General features: G+C 35.1%; 1 protein-coding gene across 10 annotated transcripts in view; it reads left to right on the top strand.

Moving 5' to 3' along the window:
• The window catches only part of PAM (peptidylglycine alpha-amidating monooxygenase), a 120,055-nt gene that overhangs the window by 70,228 nt on the left and 24,214 nt on the right, over positions 1 to 25,613 (top strand). For all 10 annotated transcript variants that reach the window (XM_042822794.1, XM_042822797.1, XM_042822796.1 and 7 more), the window contains 7 exons: positions 5,326 to 5,374; positions 5,860 to 5,927; positions 6,602 to 6,682; positions 6,797 to 6,873; positions 7,163 to 7,266; positions 13,144 to 13,331; positions 14,503 to 14,571. In XM_042822794.1, the coding sequence (XP_042678728.1) occupies positions 5,326 to 5,374; positions 5,860 to 5,927; positions 6,602 to 6,682; positions 6,797 to 6,873; positions 7,163 to 7,266; positions 13,144 to 13,331; positions 14,503 to 14,571 (636 nt within the window). The remainder of the gene's footprint in view (positions 1 to 5,325; positions 5,375 to 5,859; positions 5,928 to 6,601; positions 6,683 to 6,796; positions 6,874 to 7,162; positions 7,267 to 13,143; positions 13,332 to 14,502; positions 14,572 to 25,613) is intronic.

Raw genomic sequence — 25,613 nt, 5'->3', positions numbered from 1 at the left:
TTAATGAAGTAGATAAATAAATCTGTGTTTAGGGAGAAAATTATTTGCCCCTATGTAATTCCTAATTGTATTTTAGCAGGTTGGAACAAATACGCATGAACACGCTTAACATTAATTGAACAGCTGGTGCAGAATATGACATATTACTTGCCAATCAATTGCAGTGTCTGTGTTTGGATTGTGAAGTTGCAAATAGTGGAAATAGTGTTTCATATTTCAAAAAAGGTGAAAGTCATTTCAAGCATGGTAATGCACTTATTGTCAGTCAGTGTTTGGATTGCATTAATGTGCATAGAAATATTAATGTAGTCACAGTGTGGTTTGGTCTGGGAGGGATTTTAAAGATCATCCGTTTTAAAGATCATCTATTCCTCACCCTGCTGTGAGCCCAAAGTCCAACCCAACATGGCATTGAATACCTTCAGGAGTGGGAGCTCCATGACTTCTCTGTGCAACCTGTTCCACTTCTTCACGTCTAATATGAGTTTACCTTCTTTCTGTTAAAGCTGTTATTCCATACTCCTATTCCTCATACCATCTGTGGTGTGGGGAATCCCTGCCCGTCTCTTCTGTAGTTCATCTTACATAGTGTAAAGCCACAGTGAGATCTCCTGAAGCCTTCTCCCTTCTGAACAGGCCTAGCTCTTAAAACCTTTCTTCATAGACATGCTCCAGTCCCCTGATCATTTACATGGCCTCCTCTGGATGTGCTCCAGCTGTTCCATATCATTCTTGTGCTGAAGGCCTCAGACCTGGATATGATGGGATCATAGAATCATAGAATTGCTCAGAATTGCTCCTGTAGCAAAGACTGCTCTTGAGCTTCACATTCCTCAGAAGCCCCTTCCTAATGGCAAGAATGAGGTCCAGTATCTCTCTTCATTCGTTCCTCTATCACTGCAACAAGAAAGTCCAAGCTTTTCAGGGACCTCCTGGACTTCATATGCCCTGCTGTGTTCTCCCTCCAGTAGATAATGGGATAGTTAGGTCTCCCATAAGGATTAGGGCTTACAAAAATGAGGGTGCTCCTATCTGTCTGATCTGAGCTTCTTGAAATAAGATTATTTAAAATTTTTAAAATTCTATGTTCTAATATGCTCCTTAAGCTTGAACTAGGTTATTCTGACATCTTTGAGAAGCATAAATTCTTATTTTTGCTATGTCAAATCTTCGTCTTAGGGCTTCTGTTGCATTAAGGAACAAAGAAACATATGGATCTCCGTACTCTTGAAGCAATTCTGTCATACCTTACTGTGTAGAATTTAAACAAATACGTGGGAATTGTTATGGTGTAAGAGATAACAAGTGTTGGACAGTAAAGGGGAAGTAAACTGAATAATAACCAAAGATAAGGTAAATTTATGGCATTTTGAAAATGCGCATAGCAAGAAAATTAAAAAAAAATCTTTAATAGTGTCATTACCAATGAGTCCAATTTCTTAGTACTGGTAGGAGAAAGTAGAAGTTGTTTCAGAGAAACCGTAAACCAGAAGCTCTGAACAGAAATTAAAGCTGTAGAAGACATAAAGAACTGGGAGGACTATTCATTGCACCTGCAGTTCCTGTGCTATGCCTACAGCCTCTGAATCTTTTGTGATAATGTGCTACGTGATCCAGATATCTTACCTAGTTTTGAATGGAGAAGAAAGGATGTAGCTAACAGTTTCCTCATGCAATGCAGCCTCCCTTATGTATACCTCTTTGCTGCCAACTTTGAGCAATCTAGTGTCCTACTCAGTAGTGTCCTACTGTCTTTATAACTTTTCTGAGGTTGAAGTTTCTTCTGTGACATGAAAACATAATGTGGCATAATGGCAATAATGCTAATGTGGGAAGACAAGTAGGATGAATGAACTGAGTATGCTGGAACTATTTAAATGGAAGATGTGTGTAAATGTGCATGACAGAAGTTGAAAGAATTGATTTTCATGGACATGTACAGCCTGTGATACCTTGCCTGCTAAAATCATGCATAATTAAAGTTACAAACCTCTGAAGAAAACTTGTTAGTTGAGAGCCTGGTCTTCATTATTGCTTGGGGACGGTGAGAGTTCTCAGTGTTCATTTTCTCTTTTAAGTACAATTTATGTGTATGAAAAAAAAATAAGATTAGTAACTCCTATTGCACATTAGTTGAGGATGTGCTAAGAATTTTTTGGGGTTTGACTTGGTTGTCAAATTTCATAGTCAAAAAATCCCTTTTCTCAAAGAAAGAAATGAAAGAAATTGGCACCTGAAATAAAAACCAGCACATCAACATGACATTCTTCCTTATTACTTGTGTGTCTTCTGTGCAGGACTCCATATGATCAGTGTCATACAAACCCCTAGAAATATGGATGTTTAGAAAGTAGGAACTGATAATTATATAATTTAGAAGACAGTACTAGCTTTGTGTACTGTTTCAGTAGTTAAGGAATTTGACTGGATTTTCTCTACTTTCTTTTCAATTTCAGAGTTTTCACTTTTTTTTCTGTGATGGCCTAAAAACTTATTCTTAAGTTAAAAAAAAAAAAAAAAAAAATCAATTATTTTTTACTGTTATTGTGAGTGGAAAATATTTGATTCTGTCTGTGAAAATTACAGTAGTACAAAAATGTAATTTAAATCTAGCAATTTAAGTGTCCTAAACCTTGGTTTTTTTGTGTTCAAAGACACCCAGTAGAGAAATCTTTCTTTTTTTTTTTCCAGAGATTCTTACACACTTAAGGAATTACCTAAAGGAAGCTTTTTTTGCATGGAATGAGATGTCTATTGATAAGTTTAGCTTTCCAATATGTAAGAATATTACACTTTGTATGTTAGTATATACACATTTGAAGGAGCAGAAATGATGAAATGCACTCAGTTAACTTGTTATACTTTCAATGACTTAGGAATTCAGAAGTGCTGCTCAGAGTTTAATTTTGTGACATGTAGATAATTGGAAGTATAAAATATTTGACTTGAAATAGTAATTATTTGGGAATTAGAAAATTCTACTTCCTATCAGTTTTTTTGGGGGGGGGGAGGGAGGACTATCATATCTTAGCTAAAGTTTATCAACTGTTATACACAACAATTTGTAAAAGAGATATTTCTTCATTTCTTGAACCAGTAATTAAACTAATTGTACTTTCCTTCTGTCCTTAGCTATGATCCATATTTAAATATTAATATTTAGGAAGGCATTTTATACTCTGCTATCAAAAGAAAACATTCTGTATAATGTCTGTAATTAAAAAACAAGGTGGCAACCAAAAATGGATTGAGTGAAGGTAATGGAGAGGAAGGGTGGCAGGACATGGTGTGTGTAAAAAGCTGTTTAGAAAAATAATAATTGCTCACTTTGACTTTTTCTATTTTTCTAAAAACTGTAAATGTATAAGCTATTTTGACTTCTTATTGACAGCAGATAGTTACAAGTGAAAAGTAGGTCAGAAATTTGTTGCTTTTATTACTGCCTATGTGTTTAGCATTCAGATTCAAATGTAAATAGGTCTAGCCATCCTAAGATCTGTGAAGATACCAAACTTCAGATATGAGTTGTAGGGATAAGCAGTGCAGTTGTTAAAGCATTTATGATTTATTTCAAGTTTTACTAAAAAAAATACATAGAGTCTCAATGTATATAATTTCTTTCATCCTGTATGTCTTGTACCAAAGTCTAACATGGTTTCTTACCTATCATATGATTACCTTTGTAGTTCCCAGCACATAAGAATATAGAAATATTCCCTAGTGTCAATAATAACTTGTTTTAACTTGTTACGAAAGAAAGGTAATCACGTTCTATCAATTTCTGTTTGTAACCTGTTGCATTGTTTGAGCCCAGTATTGACTGTATCTTAATTCTTGTCATTTGATGTTATCTGATCTCTCTTGGTCTTCTATTTGGTCCTTTCCCCATTACTTCTACAGCTTGGTCGTCTTCTCTGTCTCCTTTTCTGCCACCTGGCAAATGGCATGCTGGGTGAATGTGTTTACTGAAGGACTTGACTGTTTTAAAAAGTAAAGTAAAACATTCCATCTTAGAATGTGTTTGTCTTGAAGTTTAGATTGCTTTATCAGTGTATAGTATGTTTCTTTACAAACTTGCATGTTAGCACAAAAATGATATAAGTAAGAATGTTATTTTATTGAAAGACTCTCTTAGAGTGTTGGAGATTTTATAAAATCAGCTGAAATATGAAAACAAAGTGACAATGACTGGCTTGGCTGTGTGTGTGATTGTAGGTGAGCTGCAGTTGTCAGTGCTTTATCAAACCCATGTTAGATCCCTTACACAGAACGTAGGTACATAAGTCTTTATATCTGAGGCAGTATTATGTGTAGCTTAAGAAAGACACTCAAATTCCATCTGCTTTGAATCAGTTCTCTTTCTGCACTGCTACTTGAATTTTCAGCTGCTTTCCGTCCGTTTCATCACAGTTGTTCTCAAAAAAGTTCTCATTAGGTATTCTTTCCAAGCATTCAGTTTGACTACCGGTGTACTCCGGATGGGAGAGCTACCATTCCAGTGAAAGTTTGCCTTTTGTTGTTGTTGCTGTTAATTACTGATTCAGATTTTTAGATGTGGAAGTGTTTATTATCATTTAATAATGAAAGGCTGTGACTAATGTTTTTTAAAAAATTACTGATTCATTTTGTTCTGTATAGTTCCACTGTCATCACAATCCTTCCTTCTGTTCAAAAACACTGGTTTTTCAGTTCTGAATCTTACCTACATATTGATAGGAGGAAAATATGTCTCAAGTTATTACTTGTCAGCAGATGCGTAGCAACTCCGATCTCTTTCTTTTCTGAACTTACAGGGTGAAAGGATATGTTTCCTGGCTTTAGAGTTATACCCCTTTTCTCACTGTCGCTATTTTTTTGTGTTGACATAACTTCACTTTCTTGCAGAACAAAGATTAAAGTCCCAGGACTCCTTTTTTTTTTTTTTTTTCCCCTATTTTTTGTCAGTATGCAATTTTTCTAAAGCAAAATAGTTTTTCTAGCTATTGCAAAAAACAGCATGGCTTCATCTCTCCAAAACTTGTTCTTAAAGATCTGCAATTTTTAGTGACAAGAAATGCAGTTAGCAAAGCTCTGAAGGATGAAAAGCTATGTGTTATAGGTTTTGCTATAAATGCAATACAGTGATATTCAGGTTTGGTCGAAGTTGAGTAATATTTCCACTGAAGTTATTTACCAAAAATAGAAGAGCTAAAGCCTATTTTGTCTGTTGTTATTTTTTTTATACCACAGATTAGTGTCTTTTTTTTTTTTTTTTTTACATACTTCTGTATGTATTTTTACATAAATTTAGTTGGCAGTGATTAAACTATTTAATTATTTGTACAGATAAACACAAGGACTGCTCTGGTGTAACTTTGCATCTGACTCATCAAAAGTAAGTCTAATTAAAAATACTGAACCCAGTGCAATTTTTTTTATCAGAAGAGAAGACATTGAAATCGCTTAGATTTCCTTTGAAGTGTCTGAAGTAAAAATATGATAAACTTAAAATATTAAGAATTCCAAAGCATCATCTGCTGGCAAAAGCTTTTTTCCTTCCATGAGATTTGGTGATATGTTGCTGTCAGTGCAGAATTAATCCAAGTTAAGAGGCTGACATTGAGAAATTCGGGATAAGAATAGCAATTATGGAGATAATCTTATGTGTTACTTCACTTATTTTGTATAAGATGCTTTAAAAACTGTAGTTACATGTGTAACATAGGAGGGAAGAGAACGTGTTGTGGAGCAGGTTCTGTAGCGCAGTTTCACAAGTAAACACTTAGAAATTAGCGATGTTAAACAGTATTGTGTATTGTGTCACTTCTAATTTGGTTTTACAAAGGGTTTGTTTGAAAGAGCTTGGATTTTGCATTGCAGGCAGCCTTTGATTGCTGGAATGTATCTAATGATGTCTGTGAACACTGTAATACCACCTGGAGAGAAAGGTAAGTTGTAGCTCTACAAAGGGACATGTAGTGTCAGTATCTGATTATTATTTTTTTTCTGCTGATCATGGAAGAAAACGTATCAGAGCCATACTGGTGCAAGAGTTAATTGCTGTAATGAAATGAATTATCACATTTCATTTGCAAAGGAAATCAATCAGTCTTGTAGATAAGTGTTTTACAAAACAGCAATGATCTGTGCAACAATGGAGCTCCTGGGGTTCTTAAAAGTATTTCTTTGATTTGTTGTCCTTTTAAACACTTCTTTACTGATAAAATCCTGCCTATTTTCTCCCCTTTCCCACAAATCCATAAAATTTGGATACTTCATCTGCATTTGTATTTACGCTACATAGTTGAGATTTACATAAAAGGTCAATTTCAATAAATGAAATGGAGCTGCTCTTTTGAAACTTTCATTTCTATGTTTCTAGTTGGTTAAGAGGTTAAAACATAGAAAATACATTTTGAAAACAAATTTATGAACATTTTCTACTCACAGTCATATTCAGTAGATTTTATCTGAAACTTAGATTGAATAATCTCAATAAATTAAATTAAAATTCTCTCTTACCCACTTCTTGAAATTACTTTTACCCTAAATGAAGTTTAGTAGTATAGCTTTTCTCTGTTCAGTAATTAATGTTCTTGTGTTTTTTACCGTATTTCAACAGTGGTTGATGCAGATATTGCTTGCCATTACAAAAGATTTCCAATGCACCTTTTTGCCTACAGAGTTCATACACACAGACTAGGTAAGAATTTCATTGCAATATTGAGTATACCAATCACTTAATGGCATGATACGGAACCTGCAGCATCCTTTTTTAGAAGTAAACAATGTTCACATATGTATTTGTGTGTTCCAGGTAAAGTAGTGAGTGGATACAGAGTGAGAAATGGTCAGTGGACATTAATAGGTAGACAGAGTCCACAAGTACCACAGGTTGGTTATTGGATTTTTTTTTTTTTACTTACTATACTTTCAATTCTAATTGTCTTCATTTAAAACTAAGAAGTTTAACTAATATCACATGCCTTAGATTTGCGTCATGTTTCCACTGGTGCACGTTATTGTGCCACTAGACATGAATACTGCAAGCATTGCTGTGATTACTTACCATGCAAAAACATTAATGAAATTACTTTTCAGACACGTACTGTTTTTGTGTGTGTACTGACGTCAGTAATATAGGATGCTTTTACTAATTAGGGTGACTCATTCTCTCTTGCAGGCATTCTATCCAGTGGAACATCCTGTTGATGTTAGCTATGATGATATTCTTGCAGCTAGATGCGTGTTCAGTGGTGAAGGCAGAACTACAGAGACACATATAGGGTAAACTGCTTGACTTTGCCTTTCTAAACATTTTTTAATCCAGTATATTCGTTATATGAAGAAATGTTTTAGTTTTATTCTTCTAAGATATTTCTATCAAACTTAAATTCTCATGGAGTAGTCTGTTTTGCCATCTAGTTTGCAAGACTTTTATCTACATTAATCAATATTTAGGGCTTTATTTTGTGAATAATCACTTTTCTGAAGTGCTCAGAACGCTCTTCAGGTGAAGTTGTTCTGTCAAACTCCTTGCTCTGATATCTAGCTATTCTACTCTTAGATTAATATTAGAATATTAATTTTAAAGAGTATATTTTGAATAAATTGAAGTTACGGGTCATTTAAAATAAAATATTCAAGCTTTGTCATTTCTCTTTCTATTTCAGAAAGAAAATTTCTGTAAGCTTTTAAGATAGTGATAAATACTGAACCATCATAAAATCTAACTTTAACCAGTCGCCTTTTTTGTTAAAATGAAAATATACAAGATTTTATGAAAAGAAAACTAAACTATAAGTGACAATTGATAATAAGTAGGAAAATCTGAACTGTTTCCGTCAGTCACACCATTTCCTGAGAAGAACAGACAGTGCTATAAGACCAAGTTGACAAATGTGCAATAGGAGCATATAAACAGAAGGGTGAACGGGGCTGTTTACAAGGGTGGATAGCGATAGGACAAGGGGGAATGGTATTAAACTGAGACAGGGGAGGTTTAGGTTAGATATTAGGAGGAAGTTTTTCACTCAGAGGGTGGTGATGCACTGGAACAGGTTGCCCAAGGAGGCTGTGGATGCCCCATCCCTAGAGGCATTCAAGGCCAGGCTTGACGTGGCTCTGGGCAGCCTGGTGTGGTGGTTGGTGACCTGCACATAGCAGGGGAGTTGAAAGTAGATGATCATCCTTTTCAATCCAGGCCATTCTGTGATTCTGTGATTCAGTTCTTTAAACTAATTTACTGCACATGTAGAAAATGTATGAAAATACCCTGTTCAAATGTCTGCTTTCTGAACGTAGATATTTCAGTGCCTCAAAGGATAACTTACTCAGTGCTCTCCATAACTGAAGATTGCATCCCAATTGAGAGCTAAGAGTTCAGTGCGAATTTAGAACAAGAACAAATCAAAGTTCTTCAATACTAACAAAAATATATCTGAAACCTTCATTTAATACAGATTTTAAATTCTCTGTTGTGTTTCTATAACTTTCCCTGAAGTAGTTCTTGTTTATTCAGTAACCTTCACAGTTTTAAGAAACAGTCCTAGAGAACTATGTCTTTTATTTCAATGTGCTATTAATCTTCCAATACAGAAATGATAAGATCTTGTATTACTTGTATTACATGATTTCTACTGTCTGTTTTGAGGAAGAATGCAAGCATTTGAAAGAAGTTTTCAAACTGTTACGCAAAAATCAAAACACTGTGGAAGCTTAAATGATCAGGAAATACAGGGAAGCAAGTATTATCATAATATGATGTGAATGAATGAAAAGTGATGTATTCACAATACTGGGCATATGAAACGATTATAAACAGCTAAAATAAAATTTCTGAGATGTAAACAATTTTCATATAATGTTTCCCCTATATTACAAGAGTCTTAACTTCCTACTTGGAATGATTCATCCATCCAAGAAATATTGAGTTCCAAATATAAACACTGAGAAAACAGGAAGTGCAAGCACAAAAAGAAAGCTGTAAGATCATATATATAAAAAAAAAAAACAATAAAAAATTGTCTGTATGTTCACTTTCACAGTCTCTATTTTTCTGCTTGTATTTTTGATTTTCCTTGAACTAGCTGAAAAATTATCTTAAAATTCATTTGTGATACATCTTTAATTGATACTAGATAAACTTGAGTTCACTTGGTCCATTCACCTTTCCAAAGCTGATCAATTAAAACTGTTCCTAATACAGGCTTCCTGCTGTAGTTAAAACATGATGTTTTCAGTGTTACTGCTCCTTAATTTCACAATAACTTCCACAGTAGCAGTCAAGGCACTTGCATGTTACTGAACTGTTTATTTTGTTTGGTGTTTTTTATTTACTGCATGTGTTGCTTTTCATATATTCTAAACCTCTAAATTGAGTTATTTTCACAATATAGTATTCTCTGCTTTACTAAATGAAGACTATGTACAGTATAGGTTTTGTGTAGTACTTTCACTGTCTTTCTAAATGACTATTTTGCAGTGCAGTTACTATTTCAGTCATTTTTCTACACTAACTTCCAGATAATCTCTTATTTGAAGTACCGATAATCTTTTTTATGACATAGAACTCACTTCAGTTAATTTATATTTTCCCTATATTTTTATTTGAGTATGATGGAACTTGTCATTTTTCACCACGTCTGTTACTTAATATGGAGTAAATGTTCTTGTTTTGTTTTTAAATTGCTTATATCTTTATTGTTTGTTTCTTTACACATTACATTTTTTATTAATGTTTTCATTTAGTTGTACTGGTTCGTTTTCACTATCTTGCTCTATTATTTTGTGACCTTGGTAGTTCACATTAATCTTTTTCAGCCTGCTGTTTCTAGTTTGACAAATGAAATTTGATATCCAGACATTCCTTTATATACTTAGGTCAGTCTGAAGGTAATGCCTCTTATTTTTTTCCATGGAGATTACAACAGATACAATAAGCACTATAGTACTACTTGATAGATAGAATCCTCAGCTGCAAAATACTATTTTTCTGAATAATGACCTCTGTTAGCTATGCATTTTTACCAGCTATGAACAAGAGCCTGTATTCCACACTTGTAAATATCTGCATGACCATCCAGAATGTGGGCTGTCTTTCATGTCGCTGCGGCCACGTAGAGGAATTCAGTGACTCAACTTTGCTCCGTACACAGTTCCATGTCAGACACCATTTTGTCAGATCGCCTCTGTGTTGCCCTCGTCACGTGGCAGCAGAATGTAAAAGAACATTGGTGGGAGGGTTCAACCTCATACTGCCAGCATGTGCTTCTGAATTCAAGGGCCAACGCAATAAAATAGGAGGCATTACTTTCAGAGCAGCCCTTGTATATAGGATTTGGCAGACAAGGGTTCAGAAATGAAACCTGATTTTGCTAATGCAGTTGACTACATGTGTTTTCAGGGTAATTAGAAGATCACAGGCTTAAAATCTCTGGTGTAGAGAGGTGAGGCAAGAGTCATCTCTTCAACAGTTTTCATAAATTGACTTTTAGCTGGATTTTTCCTCAAGCTCAAACTATTGCATAATAGAAGATTGAATTATCCTCAGCCAAGGAAATCACCAATTATACCTAATTTAAAAAAAATGAGAAGTTCTGCTTTTTTTTTTTTTTTTTTTTTTGAGGGGGAGGTGGGAGAGGATGGGTAAAGAGCACTAAGTACTCCGTGCAAGCCTTTCTGTTTTATAACAGAACTTGGTGATGTGTCAGAGTAAACTCTGAAGTTGATACAGTATCAAGAAGATTATTGCTACTAGTCTAAGGAACTTTGAAGGATTGGAGCCCAGTCAGTGTACAGATGGTGCCTTTGTAAAGGAAGGTGCCACTGGCCACAGTGACTGCTTGTTTATCCCATTGCAGTGCTCAGTGTATTGCATAGGACCATGGTAAACGGCGTGTCTGGTATCTTTTCCTTTCAAAAGTAAACATTTTTATTTTCAAAAGTATGAATCTCAGAAATTTATATTTTAAAAGAGAACAGATATTGTAGAATTGTGGAGAAGGTTCATATTTCTGTTGCAAAAGGTTCCAATTCAGTCTTAAAGATTTTTTTTTAAAGTGCATTACCTTGGTGATTGATGTCAAGTCTTAGAATCATAGAATGGTTTGGGTTGGAGGGGACTTTTAAGATCATCTGCTTCTACCCCCCTGCTGTAGGGAGGACGTCTCCCTCTAGACCAGGTTGCTCAAAGCCCAATACAGCCTGGCCTTGAATGCTTCCAGGGATGGGCCACTCACAACCTCACTGGGCAACCTGTTCCAGTGTCTCACTACCCTTACAGTGAAGAATTTCTTCCTAAAATCTAGTATAGACATATCCTCATCCAGCTTAATGCCGTTTTCCCTTGTCCTGTCACTGTCTTTATAAAAAGTCCATCTCAGCTTTCCTGTAGGCCCCCTTCAGGTATTGGAAGGCCCCTATGAGGTCTCCTGAGAGCCTTCTTCAGGCTGAAGAGCCCCAGTTCTCTCAGCCTGTCCTCACAGGGGAGGTGCTCCAGCCCTCTGGTCATCCTCTGTTTCGTTTTACTTCACTGTGTATGGATCATCTACCACAATCTGTACACACTTGTAGGTACTTGTAGCTGTGGCATAAATGTGGTTTCCAGAATTAATTTTGTTTTGAATTAATTCATCAGCATTTCTACTCATTTAAACTCATTCACAAAACTACAGCTTTCTCAGTTGTTCAGGTATCTAATGGTAGGATTCTGTGTTTTCCATGAGCTTACTAAAACTGTTCTTAACAGTATTTTTCTCTATTTTTTTTTTTTTTTTTTTTTTTAAACCACAGTAAATATTAAAAAAATTAACCTGGCAGTGTTTAGACGCATCTGGTGACTGGTGTTGATGCGAGCTCCACATCCTCTTTCTTTGCTGGAGGCAATTATGGTGACAGATACTAAAGTCCAGCAGTGAAGTGAATGCTTGCTAAAAGCTTAAGCAGAGCTTGCCAAGTCAGAATCCGATTTTTGTAGTCTCCAAGGGACTGTAAATTTTCAGAGCATGGAAAAATCCCAATTCCCCTTTTGAAAAAGTCTTCTCCCATGTTCCCTCTGTCCCCCCTCCAGCTGGTGTCATCATTGTTGCTATGGTGAATAAATGAATGCTTGAAAAGTCAGCACTGACATCTTCCACAAATAGCTAATAGGCCACACCCATGTAATTTTATGAGAATAAAATGAGCGCTGATTTAAAAAAAAAAAATAACATAAAACCCTTTGTTTATTTGGTGAACCTTTGTTTTTAAGATATAGCTTGTTCTACTGTCAGGATTGTATCTATAAATAAAAGATATGGCATAAATAAACAGAAACATATCACAGTTGCAAAGAGCCTCTGTGTAGTCTGCCTCATAAAGTAATGTTTTTCTGAAAAATTCTCTTACCAGCTGTTCCTTTTATTGATGGTAGGATTATGTAGCAGTACAGAAGAGCCTCTTCTGTTTCAAGTACATGCCTGACAAAGAACTGTATTTCGCCTAGTGTGTAATCATTCCTCTTGAACGCATTTTATTCCTACAGAAGCTTGTGATCAAGTTGTTCTCAAGATAGCAATGCCATCTTAACCTTAGGAGTTATTTATGCTGTTTTAATACATAATGAAAGCAGGTTTTGCTTTGTTAGAAACACTGTGGAGGATGGCCAATGAATTGATGTACTTGAACATGGAAGGACTGTCTTAAGTGATAGCTGCTGAAATTAAACACAGAAATCATTTGCAATTATTTTAAATTTGATTTGCTCCAGAGTATCAGAATTATATTGTGGCAACATTAATGGTACAGTTCTGCCTCTTCTCGTCACAATATGTACACAGTTGATGATATGTTGGGGAGTACGATGACTGTACTGGAGAAAAAGAGAAGAGGAAAGAGCAGTTTAAATCATTGATGCAGTTTTCTGTAGAATCAAAGCATTATTCTTAGAAATTCCTGAAATATCTGAGGAGCTTGTACAAGGTGTTATTCTCTGTTATAGAAAGAGAGAATGTATAATGAAAGAAACCTCAAGCAGTGAAGCTATGAGAAGTTTCAGTGAGTGAGGGACTTATAAGCTCTTAATTGCAACTTTTTAAATATTCTGTTAAATTGGACAGATTGAATAGCAGTTGTATTCACCTAATTTTTCTCTTCTCACTGCTGCATGCTTTCTTTGTTCTGTAGGGGAACAGCCAATGATGAAATGTGTAACTTTTACATTATGTATTACATGGAAGCCAAGCATGCTGTCTCGTATACAACGTGCACACAGAATGCAAACCCCGAGATGTTCAGAAACATACCACAGGAAGCAAATATTCCTATTCCAGTCAAGCCTGATATGCTAAAGATGGCACATGGGCATCAAGAAGGTAAGAAAAAAAACTTGAAATCCATTTTGTGTAAAACTTCATGTTTACTGATGTGTTTGTTTTACTTTAATGTGTAAATTGTCATAGAAAGCAAATGAAATTTTGAAAGAAACACAAGTTGTTAATTCAAGAGCATCATGACTTTCTGCTCTTAATTTTGATCAAAATGTCTTCCACAGTCTTTTGTCTATTTCTTACTGCATTCATTTTCAATTTCCAGCATGGTTTTATAGCTATGTGACCTACATATACACAAGAAAATTGAACTTGTTGCTATGGTACATAGATATCAGTGCTTTAAATAAACGTTTTCTTAATAGTTACTTTAGCTTCTATCTATTTCCTGCAAAGTTAAAGTTTTCTAGATCCCAGTGAATTGTTATTGGAAGAATCAAACATTTCTATTACCACAGTAGCAGTATTCAGAAGTAACTTTGTTGATATGGCTGTGCTGCATAGTTCTACACAGGGCAGCAAATATTGTAAAGCAGTATGTTTAACCAGATGCTTAGAAAACTGATAGTTACTTGTGGCAAAATACTGCCTGGATAGAGCTAGATTTGTTTCTCATGCTGGAGCTGATTGTATTGGAGTCATTTGCTGCACCATTGTTGGGCAGTCTTTTGCATTATATAGACACAAGAACACATGAAAGTTGGGATATATTTGATACCAACTATTAGTTTAGTTTAGGACCAGCTGGAATTATCTGTGATATTTTTTTCGATGACATCACTGAGGCTGCCATTGAAATTCGGATTTGACTTTGATCAAGTAGGTTTATGCTACCCTTTCACAAAGGTCCATAAAAAAAAAAATCTTGGCAATTGCATATGTTGTTCTTAAACCAACATCTTCAAAAAAAAAAAAAAAAAAAATATAAATCTAGGTTTTATTGCAAATGTGGAAGGTTTCTGTCTATGCAGATGGATAGGTGATACAGAATCTAAGTTTTTTCCTAACCTCTCCTACTATCCTGTTACAAATGTAAATAAATGTTTCTTTTTCATTACATTTCTTTTACTGCTCTATTGATTGGTACACGTACTATTGTTAGAGGGTTAAAAAAAAAAAAAAAAACAATTTCAGAAGGGCTTTTTTCTCTAGCAGATGATGTTCATTTCCATTCACACACAGAAGTTAACAGCTTATTCTAAATCCCCTTTTTTAGAAACCAAGGACACTGATAAAAGTTCTTTGCAGCTGTCAAAAGGAGAAGAGGAAGAGATTTTGGATCAGAGTATGTATTTGTTTATTTCATCTTCAAATAAGGAGCTCATTAACGTTAAATACTGCTAAATAAAATTCTGCTTATTAAAGATAAATGACATTTTAAATCTTTTTTCCTTTAGCTGATGCAATTGATTACGTTGTATTCAGTTAATACTACCAAAAGTTATGTACAGTCTCCTAGGTAAATTATTAGAATGGAGGCAAGGAAATTGTGGCAGCCTAAAAGCAGGAAAATGTATTGACTGTTCTTTTTATGTGATAATTCATGTAATCTACTACTGTCCGTTCTTCTCCTTAATTTGTTTTACCAAGCATATGTTCTACACATAGTATTTTATTACTCTTCACTATCAGTAGTACATGCAGTGGGCAGAATGCTGTTAGTGTGTAATACTAAGTTATTTCTCACAACTTACACATATCTGCCTATGTGCATAACAACTCATGCTTGGATGTGTACAGTACTTGTAGGAAGAAAGAAATCATGACTGTTGTAACATCCAGAAATATTCTGGCATGCTTAGATTTCAGAGATATTTTAATATGTCTGTACGTCACAGTGCTTCTGGTTTGGATCATGCGTTACTACTGGGTAGATATTGGTTTAGTGTCTTAGAGTTTTATTCACAAGGAGAAAATATCTTGTCAACTGGAGCTCCGTTTTGTTTTATTTAAATGTTACTGAGGATATAGAACTTTGTGGTTGAAGTAGTAAAAAAAAAAGTAAGGTTAATAGGGTGATGGTCATGAAACTGGATTGCCAAAGAAGTATGAATTCATAAAATAAGTGTAAAAGGCAATATTTTTAAAAGCTATACTCCTGTGGTATTAGTTATGCTATAAATTTTCTTTCACTTGTAATGAAAGATTAGGTGACTCACGTTTTCCAGAGGTGTTAGGCTTTCTTTATACACTTTTGTTTTGAAAAGTTAGCTCAAATAATTTAGTCAGTTACATAAAAGCTAGCGTAGAGAGCATAAGAGGCTTTGAATGATAATGAAAGTACCACAAGCTGCTAGAGACAACATCTACAATTCTGTATTTGAAACTTCCTGAGTTAATTTTAAGTTGGATTTCTTAGAAATAGATGTAATTCTAAAAATATTTTATTTTTAAGCCTGTTTCAATGAACTGCGTACGAACATACGTACATGAAGTTTTACAGTGACAAGCTACTTCAAGTGCTTGAGCATTAGGTTGAAAATCTTGTTACCAGTGTGTTTTACTGAATTCATTGAAACAAAATGTTTGAAACAAGATCCTGTATCTAAAATACTTTTTGTCTTTGAAATGTATTTCAAAGGCACATTTCTGCAATCCAATTTTGTTTCCTTAGACCACTAGTTGGTATACATTCTCATCTAACTTGTTTCTATGGAAACAGACTTCTTCATGTTGTCCATTTGAAGTTAGTTGGTTTCCTGATGTAAAATATCAAAATGTGGTAGCAATGAGAGAGTCTTATTTCATCTTCTCAGCTGTTAGGTTAAGATAAATTCTCCCATCATTTACAGGAGTCAGGCTGAAGTTTTATGTTGATGTACCTCAAACTTCAGTCCTGTTATATCTGTGTAGGCAAAGGAAAAAAGAGGTTAGGTTTGGTTTTATTCTCTCCATAGAAAGAAAATTGCATGGCTCTTCTAGAAATATTTTTTGGCACTATAATCGCATGAACATGTGATAAAATATGGATGGAAAATTGGGACCTAAAAGTGGTCTTGTCAGCCTTCTTTAGTAACTTTAGTGAGTTACTCAACATCTGAAGAAGATCTTAATCGTGTGATGGGTCTAAAGTCCAATGGGAGTGGTAGATCCTTTAATGCAACAGCAAGTAAATGATGTGTTAAAGCTCATAATATAAACTTTTTATTTATGGTCTAGCATGAAATGCTCATCTTTATGAAATGATCGTCTTTCGGGCAATAAAGGATCCAAACTCAGGCTTTGATTAGTTCTACTGCTTAGTAAACTCAGCCTTTAATTAATTTTGCTGAAGTAACTTCATTTCACCTTCCTTAGCTTCAGGTAACTGAAGTGAACTTTGTTACTTTACTGAAAGTAGAATAGTCATGTTGCCCTGGAAATATTATCAAATCTGGATCTGAGGGGCTAGAGGCAAACTTTGGTGTGCCTGCTATTGATCTGAGTGTTCACATAAAAAGAGAAAAACAGAAAAAAAAAACCTGCTGTTTGTAAACATCAGCATGGTAATAATGTTTCTGTAACGTAATTACCTAGATATAGGTTTAGTAGATGTATTTTGCATGCAGTCAGTTCATTATATTAGTACTTGAGGAGTTACAGTTACTTTTATTATGAATTTTTGATTTCATCATCTTTGCTTATGAGAAGTGCATTAATAAATGATGTTTATATACTAGAATTGACAGTATTCATCTCAAACTGAACCATCATTCAGCTCAAAGAATAAGCTAAATCCCCCTGATGTTAAAATTGAACTAAACTTAATCTAAGTAAAGCTGACCTCATTATATTGTTTCTGAAGCAGTAGTGCAATAGCTTGATGAGGATAAACTGTTTATGGAAACTTAGTTATAGTTGGAAGTTCAATTCATTTAGACATTTATTCACATTTGAGTGTTTACAGTTCCTGTAAACCTTCAGCCCCCAGAAAAAAAGCTCACCACGTTATTTTTTCTTCATCAGTGCAAGTTAATATAAATTAGATTCAATGGATACGGTACTGAAAAAACTATTATCTCTTCATAGCATTTTCCATAGCTGTCCCTTTCCTTGTGGGGAAAAAAAAAGTTGTAAATGTGTTTCATTCTAATTGCCCAAGACTATTCCTGCTGTAGCTTGTGGCGTACCAGAGACTATGTTTAGATATAAAATCATAATGCAGCCTAGATTTGTTTTAACACCAAAGCTGTAATACTGCTGCCTGAAAGGTATGTAGGCACAACAGCAGGAATTGTTTCTTAGTAACAAGAAGGAACATGCAGGTGATGGTGAATCAAATGTACGTTATTTTAACTATTGGCCCATGGCTTATGATATGATAGCTCATTTTGTGTGCACTAGGTTTTGAAGCATAGAAGTCAAATATTTTTTCTGGTAAGGCCAATGTAATTACAGTTAAGCAGTTTGGGGAGAAAAAAAAGAATATTTCTAGACTGGCTTGTACTGAAAATTTGCTTGCAATATATGAAACAAAAATTGGAGTTGACTTTTTGTTTCAGATGTGTGCATACGCATGTACATATTGTTTGCACATGCACTGCAGAGATAGAGACAGGATTTTCATTTCTTTTCTGATATTACTATTTACACTGATACTGAGAGAAATACATCTTTGCTCATGTCTGGCTTAAGGAATTAATAAATTGGAACTGAAAAATAGCTTGTATAATTTTCTGTTGTGTTAAAATCTGAAGTGGAAGACTTGGTTGTAATTCTTTTGCTTTCAGTATTGATAATTTTACTGGCAGTATTTGTTTTTTTTTTTTTTCTTCATTTCTCATAATTTTGTGACTAACATGAACACAAGTTATTCCAGGATCTCAACTGGTGAAGTTCAATGGAAGGGAATTCAGAATCTCTTTTTGAGCATCCCGTATAAGCTACTGCGGTCTTGGTGGTAAGGTTGTACAGAACTCTCCACAGTAATTCGTTGTTTTGGAAATCAGGAAGTATCTAGTGAGTAAAACAGAAAATGATGTAAAGAGTAGAATACATCTTCATAGTATAAAGCAATGCCATGTTATCTTGTAAAATGGGCTTTTATTCCTACTCTAGTCTTTGAAGATCATAGAATCATAGAATGGCTTGAGTTGGAAGGGACTTGAAAGAGTATCTGGTTAGAACCTCCTGCTGTGGAAGAGTTGCCACCCATTAAATCAGGCTTTAGATCAGATAGCCCAACCTGGCCTTGAGCATCTCCAAAGATGGGGCATCCACAGCTTCTCTGTGCCTGTGCCAACGCCTCACCACACTCTGAGTGAAAAATTTCCCCCTAATATCTAATCTAAACCTCCCTTTTTTTTTTTTTTTTTTTTTTTTTTTTTTTTTTTTTTTTTTTTTTTTGATTAAATCCGTTTCCCTTGTCCTATCACTACCTGCCCATTTGAAAAGTCAGTGTCCCTCATGTTTATAAGCTCCCTGTTATTTCTGGAAGGCCTCGGTGAGATCCCTCCAGAGACTTCTCCAGGCTGAACTAGCTCATCTCCCTCAACTTTTCTTCCTAAGAAAGGTGTGTTCCAGATCTTTGATCATTTTCATGGCCTCTTCTGGACTCCAACAGCTCTACAACGGGCTTGTGCTCAGGACCCCAGGCCACTGTGCAGTGCTGAAGGTGTAGCCTCACAAGGACAGAACAGAGAGAGACAAGTTTCAAGAGAGAAAGTTTCCTTCATGGATGTATGAAGGACTAGAATAGACATTTTTAGATTAAGGCAAGGTATATATGTTTGAGAAATTATTTGTGTGTTTTCAGTTTTGGGGTGCTTTTTTGGTGCTAAGAGAGAAATTTCTGAAATGGAGTATAGAAGGAAAAGTATCTGAATTAAAATTGGCAGAAAACACTTCTGAGGGGTACTGGGAATAATACTTACGGTTAGAGAATTAGAATTAGGAAGATTCAAAATCTGGAATTTGTTTCAGGGATACAAGATCCTGCCATAGTTTGTAAATAAAAGATTAGTCTTCTGTTAGGTTAAGATAAGAGTATTCATAATCTTTACAAAAGCATCTTCAGCATAGCAGAGAAGAAGCAACAGATCTAAGCAAAAAGTTGCAATTGGTATGGGCTACACGCCTAAGCAGGAGACAAATAGGACAAGCGTGGAAAGAAGTCACTTCAAACTGTCTTAACTGTTTTATGCTTGGTTTATCTTCTTTGCTTAGATATTTCCTGTAATGCTGAAATAATACTTAATATGGGATGACTGCAAAAACTGGTGGTAAGATCATTAATGTGTCTGAGCAAATGGAAAGTAGGCGCTGTATCAGTTTATGAAGAATTCAGAGACATGGTTGTTATTTTCACATTTTCAGATAATTTGCATGTCTTTTTTAAACTGAAGCATCAGAATTTTAGATTTAAAAAAAAAAAAGGGGGGGGGGGAATTAAAGAAAGGAGACCAACTCTTTACTAAACATAATCACGTACATGCAGTTCAGTGACAAGAGAAGTATTTACAAATCTGTGCTATGTAGAATAGAAATTTTAGATGAAATTGGCATTCTGTGCTCCTGAATTACCAACTTGTTTAATATCTCACTAAGCACTGCAAAATTGAGTGTAAAAGCTTTTTTATTTATTTCTGTTCATTTGGAAGTAGGTGATAAATATATTTGATTGTAGCAAAATGGTTGCTGCTTATCAGTAACTTAGTACTGCTCAGGAAGGGAGAGGTTAAGGCAATTGAGAAACTAACAAATGTGGCAGTCACTTTTCCTGAAAAATGTATTAGTGGTCATTATTGTTCACAGTCGTGGAGGAATGTAATATTTTGTATCCTGAGAATAAAGTTCATCTGTCCCTGAGAAGGGCAAAAGAAGGAAGGGTTAATTTAGGGTAATACATGTCAGCAACAGCTATTTATGACCAAGTGAAAGGCATACTTACGTATCTTTTTTTATTAATATTTCATCAAAAATAATAATAATAGTAATAATCCTGGCAAGAACATGCAGAAATTCTCCTTGCAGCACTGTTATACTCCATGAGGAAGCATTTTGTTTTGCTTTGAGAATAAACTACTTCCAATTTGGAGTTTAAGTATCGAATTCTAACTTGATGAAGAAACCTCCATCTGTAACAAAATGTAATTCTTAAGAGAGGATTACTTTGTCATCTTAAGTAACTACAAGGTTAGTTGTTGTATTTCTTCAGAGAAAGGGAGAGATGCTTTAAGTTTAACCCTGTTTTTGCTAGTTACAAAATCTAGTGAGCTCTTGGGTTCACAAAAGCTTTGTACATTAACAGATTTTGACAGTTGAATTTAAAGAAAAAAAAAAAAAAGGAAGTAAAATTGAAGAGGCTACATTTACATCGTGATAGTAATAAAAGCTCTTCTTAGGGACACATAGACTTAGAATAAGACAGAAAATAACATTACTTCCAACAGAAGCTAATGATGTCTTTTTTTTTTTTTTTTTTTTTTTTTTTTTAACCTTTACTTCTACCAGGCTCTCTCTCTTGTAACCTGTTTGTTTATGGCTTGAAAGCAGATAAAGTTTCTGTTCCTCAAATGTGTCAGTTTGGGTGTTCTGTCTCCTAGGGCATAGTGATGGCAACCAACAGTCTTTAGACTAAGTTAGCAATTTTCACTTCCTAATAGCTATACCTCTGCTCCCAGCTCCTTCAGATCCCTTTGGAAAGAAACAACCTTACTTAATAGTAGTTAGCTTTCAGGAAACGTTCTGGTCCTTTCATCAGAATAGCAGGTCAAATCAGTATGAAAAATAATGGGTTATGAACCATTTTGAAAGTTATTTTGTTCCATTATCTCAAACTATGTCCAGTGTCACCTTAAGCAGGCATTTGATTTTACTCACTTCTGTAATGTCTTTCCAACCTTTCTTCCCCTCTTTTCTACCAGCAATGTTATGTCCTGTTTCCCTATTTTAGTCATCTTACTGACTTCATGTTGGAACAAAAAAAAAGGCGTGTTGAAACAGATACAGAAAATGAAAGCTGATTTTATTAAATACTGATACATACTTATTTGACAGGCATTTAGTTACAAGGCCATAGTCACAAAGGTGACACTGACAGCCACGTTCTGATTTCTTTCTCAGTAAGATAGCTGTTCACCTCAAAGGCACTTCCTCTGATATTGAGAGTACGTACTTTTAACATAGTACTTAATTATTCCCTGGGATTTAAGGTGAAGTGGTGTCACTACTGCAATACATGTGATTTGGACCCTAATTTCACCACTTCAGCTCACTATTTTTGCCAAAACAACAAACTGGACAGTCCTGATAAGACAGAAATGTGCAGTTTCAGAATACGAAAGATTTTATTCGGAGTTAATTAGAAAAACTAAAGCTATCTACGAAGGCTTATTGCTTACTATAATTGTACAACTGAAACAATGAAGTTCAGAAAGAGTATCATTACTGGCTCTGTATCTGATCAGACATGCTCAAAATAAATGTATTGCAAAACAAGTATTCTGGTTTAAAACCACCTGAGCTGAAGCAACACCCTGACCAGCCTTGCGGTAGTGGTCCCTTTTTAGAGAACTGTTTACTAGACTTTTGCTCTCAATTACTTCAATTCTGGTTATTTCTAGGCAAGATTTTGTTGTGTCACAAGGCTTGGTGTTGGAAAGCCTCTTCTGTTTTATTCCTAACAGAAGTTGGAAGTAGCCAGGGTCAAAGTAGGGGGCCTGTCTCAGTAAGGCTACACAGATGTTCTGAGAGAAATGCATGTTTTGGAGATGAGATTTTCAGGCACCCCTGGAATGTTCCTGTCTTTTTTCTAAAATTTGGTAAAGTAAGTTTTCACCTATATGTCTTAACAGCCATGCATTCAAATATCTTAGCTTGATCTTGCAGCACCGTGGCTAGATCATCCAGATCAGAAACTGGTACTTCCAATACTATGATGGTGCAGCTTAAGAGCCATGGACAGAAATGATGGTAATGGTGTTGAACCGTCCAGGACTAAAACCATTAGGATTCTTTCCAGATTGTGGTGGTCAACGTGATAAACTTAACATACTAAACTGTTTTGTTATCTTCAACTAATTCAGCTCTCTATAGAGGTCAGGTTCTGTTGCTAGCATCAAACTGACATAGAACTTAAGGTTAAACTAAATTGTACTATACTTCTGTTTTGTTTTTTTTTCTGTCTTCTTTTTTTTTATTATTATTCTGGAGATGTTGGTTTTAACAGCTTCTCTTCCTTTAGAACAGATAGAACTAGTTATTTCTAGCCAGTTATCTCGTACTGTATTAGCTAGAAGTAAGTGTCCTGGTAGCTTAAACATAAAAGTGCATGGAAGTATCCTCTCTGAAACTATTCTAGTCAGTCAGCTTTCCTGAAACTGCACTGAGTATTGTGAGGAAAAAAATTATTCATGCTAGACTTTGGTTATCTCAACAAGAACAAGCTGTGCCTTCGTCCATATTGTCTTCTAGCCATACGCAGACACTCTAAAGGTCACATAGTCTCATCTCAAACAAAACCAAACAAATAATATGATGTATCTTGCTTGCGTTTCTTTCCCGCTGAGTATCTTCAGACAGGCAACATCCTTCAGCTGTTCTGGCTAGTACAAAACAGCTGTGAAATAACGTTAGTTCTTCTGACGTTTACTGGATGTTTCTTGCTGAGATCCAACTGTTAATCAGAAAGTCTACACGTTGCAAGTTATCTACAGTGAATTCTGAATAACTTCTTAAAATGATGCTTCTGCCATATTAGTTGGAGTCTGTATGTGGTTTGTAAAGCTGAGAAAGTCTGGTTCCAGGTAATTTAGGGCCTCCAGGCAAATATATGAAATTCAGAGAGGAGTTGGCTACACTTAATAACCAGAAGTCCTCAATGCTTCCCATTCATATTTGCACACATCCTTTCTCCTTCATAAATACTGTGAGTAGTGAAAAGATGTCAACAAAGACAGCAAGACTTCAGGCTTGCTGTTTATGCTGAGCATATGGAGCTGTTGAGCAGATCTGTAGCATTCGCTTATGTCCACTGGAACCCTAGGTGTAGGGATTTCTTACTTAATTTGTCAAAGAAACTCACTTAGGCTAAAGATTGTGGTTTTTGAGCAGCATCACTTCACACTGCTTTCACTCCGTGAGGCACACACTTTTTTTATACATTCAGACTGTTCCTAAATACTTTCAAGTGTGGTGATTACCATACCCCTCTATAGCACGGGTAGGACTCAGTCTGGAAAATATCTGTAGCCACTGCCAGTGACCTTCTGAAACCCCCACACTCATTACTCTATTGCTGGAATGTTGTTAACGTCTCTTACAGTTGGTGTGGGAGAAAACTAAATCAACTTATTTGGAGTTGCATCCCTTCCCCTCCTGTGAAGACACTAGAATTATCCTTGAAAACACCTTGTTCTTACAATGATACTCGGGGCTTTTATTGTTTTTGTGTCAGATTTTGTTGTTCTCTTAGTTCTTATCTTCCACTGAGCAGCTTTTTGTTTTCTTCTGTGGTAAGATAAGCTAATTTCAGGTTGTTAAGCTAATGAAGGTTGTTGACAGTTGTATCAAAGCATTAAGAATGCTCCCTTTACCATTCAGTCCTCTCCTTTGGAAATTATTGCTTAGAAAAAAGTCAGCAGACCTTTTCTTCTACAGGTCTCCTTTTGTCCATTGGTAAAATCAGAATGTTTGTACTTAGGAACTTAGTTTTATTTTTAAAATGGTGGAAATATACAGATAAGGCTAATGAAAACCACCTTAATGCCAAATGCTTCTATATAAAGGAAATTCTAGATACGTTCCCGCATTGTCATGAATTCCTGGATGCTTTCAGGGGCTACTGGACCTGATTAAAATAATTATGGAAGTTTCTTGAAGTAAATATGGTATTTATTTGAAATTTCCATTATATCATACTACTTGAATGTCTGTTTGTTCTTACTATTTGGACTAGTTGAAAGACATTATAATGGTTATGAAGCATTCAGGCTCCATAATTGTATTTGAAGCAAATAGTTCATATTTTTTAAATAACAGGTTTTTTTTCTCTTAACTAATTTGCTTTGTTCTTTTGATTTCTTTGAAATTGGCCCTGTTACTTCAGTAATTATTTTCTGACAGGAGTTTTCACCTGGGATACTCCATTTGCAAGGACGCTGAGTAGAATGCTACTCAAAATCATTGAAGTAGGACTGTTTATAAATATGACAGATCCTCTTAAGGATGTTTTCAAAAGACATAATTTCCAGGGTGCGAGTGGTGGTTTCTGATTCTGATTTCTTTGTGAAAGCTGTAATAGTTACAGTTTTTCTTATCTAAATAGTATAATTTTTTTTATCCTGTGATGTGTATGAAATAATGCAAATTTTTAATCATGAGTTATTTTTTCTTAAAATGAAATAGAGTCGTAGAAATTGTTTGAATTGTATCTGTGTGCATATTGAATATTTCTTTCTGTTCAAGTCATGTAGCTTCTGTTGTTCATAACGGAACTGATGGTAATTTCTGAGACTTGTTTACGCAACTCTCAAACAAGCTGGGTGCCTCCTGTTTAGTAGGATATACATTGGTCATCATTTTTATTAAATTCTACCAAAAAAAGTTGAAAATGGACTTCACCAAAACAGTTGGGTTTGGCTTGAGTATTTTGAGAAGATTGTTCCTGTGGACTTTGCAGACTTAATTTTGGGTTCAGTAAATTGTTCTGGAATTTAGTGAAATACTTAAGACAACTGTACCAATGATTGTAAATGGGAAAATACTGTTCTTCGAATTTCTAGCTGAATCTATGGCTGAAGTCCATTCTTATGGTGTAGGGAACCTGCTTTGGCAGGGGGGTTGGACTCGATGATCTCTGGAGGTCCCTTCCAACCCCTATGATTCTGTGATTTGCAGGGAGGAGAAGGGCAAGACCCAGACTGAATTAGTATAGGAATATTTAATAGACCACTCTGTGTTTCAGTTATAAGTCTGTTTGCGTTTATGAAGCTTTATTCTCTTTCAGACTAAGCTTCTTATGTGGTGACAGATTTCAAAAGAATGTATTTTGGCGTGTATTGTGACTGTGTATTATTCTCTTTACAAGTGAGTAACTATAGAGTTTTTACACCTCTGTTATATAAAAACAGAGTAAGTCAGCAGTGACCTGCAAAGGTAATTGCTCAAATCTAGATAAATAATCTTATAATTATATACATCCCTTTTCTTTTTCCCAAGGGCATACGTACAGGAGTAATGAGTATTGGATGCCAAAATGTCAGGTATAAGTAGACTTCTGTGTGCAAATGAGAGATTATAGTGAATTGGCATCAATTTTTCATACCACAGGATTGGCTCATTGAATTCCTGAGACACAATTCCCTCCAATGCTACTACTGGCAATAATAATTATTATATATAATTTTT

This window comes from Centrocercus urophasianus, unplaced genomic scaffold, assembly GCF_019232065.1.
Source record: "Centrocercus urophasianus isolate 14NV4802_14NV808 unplaced genomic scaffold, USGS_Curo_1.0 seq_21, whole genome shotgun sequence".
NCBI classification, from domain to species: Eukaryota; Metazoa; Chordata; class Aves; order Galliformes; family Phasianidae; genus Centrocercus; species Centrocercus urophasianus.
This window is presented reverse-complemented; position numbering and strand designations above follow the sequence as displayed.